The 6,000-nt window shown below is 39.7% G+C and overlaps 1 protein-coding gene across 4 annotated transcripts in view; it reads right to left on the bottom strand.

The window, feature by feature from the left end:
• Positions 1–1,550: 1,550 nt before the first annotated feature.
• The window catches only part of LOC122557619 (solute carrier family 22 member 5-like), a 114,198-nt gene continuing 109,748 nt past the window's right edge, over positions 1,551–6,000 (bottom strand). For 3 of the 4 annotated variants that reach the window (XM_043705390.1, XM_043705370.1, XM_043705380.1), the window contains exons 11-12: positions 5,002–5,152; positions 1,551–1,994 (exon numbers count right to left, since the gene is read on the bottom strand). In XM_043705390.1, the coding sequence (XP_043561325.1) occupies positions 5,032–5,152 (121 nt within the window). In that variant the 3' untranslated portion in view covers positions 1,551–1,994; positions 5,002–5,031. Of the gene's footprint in view, positions 1,995–5,001; positions 5,194–6,000 lie in introns of those variants that run through there. The other variant, XM_043705400.1, reaches the window with a different exon arrangement.

The following is a 6,000-nucleotide window of genomic DNA, read 5'->3' as shown; positions in this document are numbered from 1 at the left end:
TGAACCGTCACAGTCTATGCAGTAGGGTACACCCACAGTGCTATTAGAAAGGAACAGCACAACAACAGTGAAGAAACAGTGACTTAGTTCAGGCAGCTCTGTGATTTGAAGGGGATCATACAGATTCCCATGCATCTGCTGCTCGTGTTCCTCTAGATAATAGAGGGCACAGGTTTGGAAGGTAATTTTGGAGAAGTGTTGGATGATTGCAACTGATAGACTCCAAATTCTCACTCCATAAGCCAGTATTCATCTTTGAGTCTGAAAAGTGAATGTCTTAGAAAATTAATGTGGAGATTTCAATGGAATTCATTCCTTATTTGTACACTTCCTTCAGAGACCAGTGGCTGACAATCTAGAGAAGTTGTCCTGGTGAATGCTCATTTTCCTAACCCAGAAACGGTGATGCCATTGTCCATGTGTATAGTTGTATTATACCCATCCAAATGCTTCTTAAATGTTGCAATTGTACCAGCCTCCACCACTTCCTCTGGCAGCTCAGTCCATACACATACCACCTTCTGCATGAAAGAGTTGCCCCTTAGGTCTCTTTTATATCTTTCCCCTCTCACCCTAAACCTATGCTCTCTAGTTCTGGACTCCCCGACCCCAGGGAAAAAACTTTGCCTGTTTATCCTATCCATGCCCCTCATAATTTTGTAAACCTCTATAAGGTCACCCCTCAGCCTCCAACTGCCAGCCATCATACTGTGTGGGCAGGCTTGCTGGGCCAGCTAATCTTTCCTTGCCTGGTTATTTTGTACGTTTTTCCTTCTGCTTCATTAAAATAAGCTAATTCACCAGAGACCAAAGTCTGAAGCTTCCTGGCATCTATCACCTTATCAGGTAAACATATTGATCCATGGGGGAGCCCGTTATGTAGATGAATGTTTTACGTTCTGCGCTCTCAACCTTATGCAAATTCCATTAATTCAATATTGACTGATTATCTTAGAGAACTCAGATAGAAATAACCTATTGCCTCTTACAAACTGAATTGAAGTAGGCACATTTCCAGTAAGTTTGACATGACTGATCGATTGTGAACTGTCAGCTCTCACGTTATCTAAAACTGATGCTAATTTCAGGTTTGCAGGCAACACTGATTAATGCAGAAAAGTTGACATGATTTATGTTTTACAACTGTTTGTCAGTCATCATAGACTACTTTAGCACATCTGCTGGAAGTGAATACTTTGCAGGAAAACTGGAAGAAGCCTGGAAGAAGATTACTGACATCATCACTTTTGGGGTGTAGGTAGTTTGGGTTCTGGAGGAATTAGGGTAAAGTAGAAGGAGTTTTGCTAAAAAAATCTCTAATTGAATTTGGAGCTGGTCTGAAAATGGAATTCATTTATACATTGTTTAAAGGTAATTGAAATATTTTAACACATAGTAAATGTTTCTTCTGGACAGAGCTTAGCTTTTGGCTCTATATATCACGAGCTAGCGGAAGTTAGATGTGCAAACATTCCTTTTGAAACAAAAACACATTTAGAATACATTTTGGTGAGAAAGAAAATCAAACTCAGTATCATGAACAGCAGTCAGACAGGAGAGAACACTTTAATACCAAGATTACTAGTTGAAACAGACTTTCTTTTATGTTACCTTTCCCTCCCCTTTCCACCTGTTTATCATTTTGATATATTTACTTGGGTGGCCTTTACTTCAGATGGCATAAGGTGGTTTATTGCAGTAACACCAGTCTATGGAGTAAATGGAGCAAAATTACTGTTTGTTAGAAGATAATTATAGGAATCAAGTAAGTTGTTGAAAAGTGTAATAGATCGCTTCCTTTCTGCAGCAATGTTTTTAAACTGAATTAAGGTCCTGGTGTACAAGTATCCAATGGCAATGTGTTCCTATAGTTGCAGTAGGTTTTTATCTTATAGCTACAAGTGGCATCCAATCAATCTTTTTAAGAAAGAGGGATGGTTTGGGACATCCATGCACCCTCATTCTCTCAGCTGGAGAGCAATGTTGTGGTTGATCTAGGAATATAAGGAGAAAAACATCATAAACAGGGTATAAAATAATAAATAGAAACAGTAGTGGACCATATCTTTGTCTGTTCATCCATTCAATAAGAACATTGCTGAATTTCAAAATCAACTCCATTGGCTCACATTACCCCCATATCCTCTCATTCCTTTAATGGCTAAACATCTCAGACATCAATACATTCATGGATTGAGCATCCATAAGCCCTCTGGGATGAAGAATTCCAAAGATGCATAACTTGTTGACTGAAGAAATGTCTTCTCAACTCACTCCTATGTGGTCCATTGCTTATTTCCAGCCTGTGACCCCTGGTTCTGGTCATTGGATACAAACCTTCAGCATCCATTTTGTCAAATCCTGTTAAGAATTTCATACTTCTCAACATGATCTGCTCTTTTCTTCTGAACATTTGAGAATTAACCTACGTTATGTAATTTATTTTCACGGAGAATTGACCTAGTGTATCATTGTTCTATCTTCTCTAAGGCAAATACATTGTTCCCTAAGTATGGACACCAGATATTTCTGTCTCAGTACTTCAGGTACGGTCTCCTAAAAGCTCTACATAATTCCTTGTTGTTGTACTCCAAATCCTTGCACTAAAGGCTAACATATGATTTGGCTTCCTAGTTGTCTGCTGCACCTATATGGTGAAAGTGAGGACTGCAGATGCTTGAGATCAGAGTTGAGAGTGTGGTGCTGGATTCCTGATGAAGGGCTTTTGCCTGAAACATCGATTCTCCTGCTCCTTGGATGCTGCCTGACCTGCTGTGCTTTTCCAACACCATACTCTCAACTGCTGCACCTATATGTTGCCTTCCTGCGATTTTGGTACACTGATCTGCAAATTCCTCATATTTATTACATTCACTTATTAAAAAATATTTTGCTTTCTCAACAAAGTGTTCAATTTCACATTTCTTCAAACTAGATAGCATTTACCACATTTATGCCGAATCATTGAATCTGTCTAAATCCCATTGCTACCATTTTGTTTTCTGCTCACTGCATACTTCCTCCTCCCCCAAACTTTGTCACATCAGAAAGCCTGGTTATTTTCCTTATCTAAGCTGTTGATATAAACTGGAAATGGGTGAGGCCTAAACACTTATTCCTTGTGGCACTCCTCAAGTTGCAAAACACCATTGTGAAAATGACCCAGTTATGCCAACTGCCCATTTTCTGTATGTGAGCAAATCCTCAATGTATCTTAATGTTGTATCCTCATTACCATAAAACTTAAGCTTGTTTTAAAAATTCTTGCATGGCACCTAACTAATTATCTCTTCTGAAAATTCACATGTAAACATTAACTTCCTCTCTCTTATCTCCTTCTGGTTACACTTCAAATAGATTTGTGAAACACAAATACCTTTGCACAAAACTGAAATATTGAGAGTCTCTTTCAATCTAATCATGTCAATCATAAATGTCACTATTTTCCTTACCTGCTTTGTCTGGGACATGCAAGGCACCTCTGGACTGCCAATGCTAACTAGATAAGCTGTGACCTTTTGAAGATGGTGGCAGTGCCAGGAATCCCAGGACACAGTGGTGACTACTTCTGGGTATGGTGATTAGGAGAAATGGAGAAGCAGACAACCACAGGGGCATGGCACATTGTTAATAAGCTGAGTCTGGGAGGATAATGTGAGAACACCCCCAACCCCCCCCACTCCAAAACCAAGCCATTCATGAGCCTCATCAAAAATTACACTTAGCTGATTTTCTATTACAATTCGGCCCATTAACTTTTCCTAAAATGTGCTTGAAATTATTTATTTAGAGGTGTACAGCATGGAAACAGACCCTTCGGTCCAACTCCTCCATGTCGAACAGATATCCCAACCCAATCTAGTCCCACCTGCCAGCACCTGGCCCATATCCCTCCAAACTCTTTCTATTCATATATGCATTCAAATGCCTTTTAAATGTTGCAATTGTAGCAGCCTCCACCACTTCCTCTGGAAGCTCATTCCATACCCGTACCACTCTCTGTGTGAAAATGTTGCCCCGTAGGTCTCTTTTATATCTTTTCCCTCTCACCCTAAACCTATGCCCTCTTGTTCTGGATTCCACAACCCCAGGGAAAAGATTTTGTCTATTTACCCTATCCATGCCCCTCATGATTTTGTAAACCTCTATAAGGTCACCTCTCAGCCTCCGACAGTCCAGGGAAAACAGCCCCAGCCTGTTCAGCCTCTCCCTATAGCTCAAATCCTCCAACCCTGGCAATATCCTTGTAAATCTTTTCTGAACCCTTTCAAGTTTCGCAACATCTTTCCGATAGGAAGGAGACCAGAATTGCACGCAATATTCCAACAGTGGCCTAACCAATGTCCTGTACAGCCGCAACATGACCTCCCAACTCCTGTACTCAACTCTGACTAATAAAAGAAAGCATACCAAATGCCTTCTTCACTATCCTATCTACCTGAGACTCCACTTTCAAGGAGCTATGAACCTGCACTCCAAGGTCTCGATGTTCAGCAACACTTCCTGCGACCTTACTACTAAGTGTATAAGTCCTGCTAAGAGTTGCTTTCCCAAAATGCAGCACCTCGCATTCATCTGAATTAAACTCCATCTGCCACTTTTCAGCCCATCTGATCAAGATCCTGTTGTAATCTGAGGTAACCTTCTTCGCTGTCCACCACACCTCCAATTTTGGTGTCATCTGCAAACTTACTAACCATACCTTTTATGTTTGCATCCAAATCATTTACATAAATGACAAAAAGTAGAGGACCCAGCACCGATCCTTGTGGCACTCCACTGGTCATAGGCCTCTTGTCTGAAAAACAACCCTCTACCACCACCCTCTGTCTTCTACCTTTGCACCAGTTCTGTATCCAAATGGCTAGTTCTCCCTGTGTTCCATGAGATCTACCCTTGATAACCAGTCTCCCATGGGGAACCTTGTCGAACCTACTGTCTACTGTTATTTCCATGTGCATTGGAATTGAAGGAAGGAACAAAAGAAAATGAGAAATGTACCTGTATTTGGGGAATTAACTCCTGATTGCATTACAGTCCAGCTGTCAAGATGGCCGAAGAAGTGATATCATCTTGAGGTTGATGGTTCTGTTGTACAGTTGTTCGGTAGGTGGAAAGCTTACAGCAGTGCCCTTTTGCTGAGCCATAGCAGCTTCAAGAAAGAAACCGTCCAAATATATTTCACTGTAAAATCTGTTAATTCATATGGTAGATGTCTTTTGCCATTTCTACTTTTTATGGATGCATTAAATAGTGTTACCAGATACTCTCATTAGGTTTGCTTTCTTCTTTTTTAGTATATATCTTTAAAGGAGGAGCTTATTGTGATAAAGATCTTTACATTGGATCTTCATTTGGTTAAATTCAGGGCATTTCTATGATTCATTATTAGCAAATTAAACACACCTCTCTCTATTTCCTCTCCTTCAAGTGAAGAATTTTTGAACAGACATTTCATATCACTCAGATAACTCTAGTTCAATAATTTTGGCTTTCATTGACAAAAAAACATTTAACATTGCATATTTTAATCTCTGCTTTGGAAATAATTTATTCCACATTTCTTTCTTGAACTCCAACTCTATTTGGTTAATAGTTATGCAACTGTCATTAAGTTTTGTTATTTTGTTCATGGACATTGTGTTCATCAAAGCCTGTTAATACTTAGTCAGAGACATAGCATGAGAAAAAAAAAACACAAGAACATAAGAAATAAAAGCTGCAGTAGATCACTGGGCACCTGAGCATGTTTCAACATTTAATACCGACATGACTTATCTTCTGTTTTAATTGAATGCTTACTATTTATCTTGGTTTCTTGACAGACCAAAAAAAATGATTATTGCAGCCTTGAATATACCCTGATGTGGAGGTGCCAGTGTTGGACTGGGGTGGACAGGGTTAAAAATCACGCAATACCAGGTTGTAGTCCAACAGGTTTATTTAGAAGTATTAGCTTTCGGAGCACTGCTCCTTTTTCAGGTAGCTAGTCGAGTAGGA

Source organism: Chiloscyllium plagiosum, chromosome 2, assembly GCF_004010195.1.
Source record: "Chiloscyllium plagiosum isolate BGI_BamShark_2017 chromosome 2, ASM401019v2, whole genome shotgun sequence".
In the NCBI taxonomy this organism is placed as follows: domain Eukaryota; kingdom Metazoa; phylum Chordata; class Chondrichthyes; order Orectolobiformes; family Hemiscylliidae; genus Chiloscyllium; species Chiloscyllium plagiosum.
Note: the sequence above shows the minus strand (reverse complement) of the source record. Positions and strands in the feature narration are given on the sequence as shown.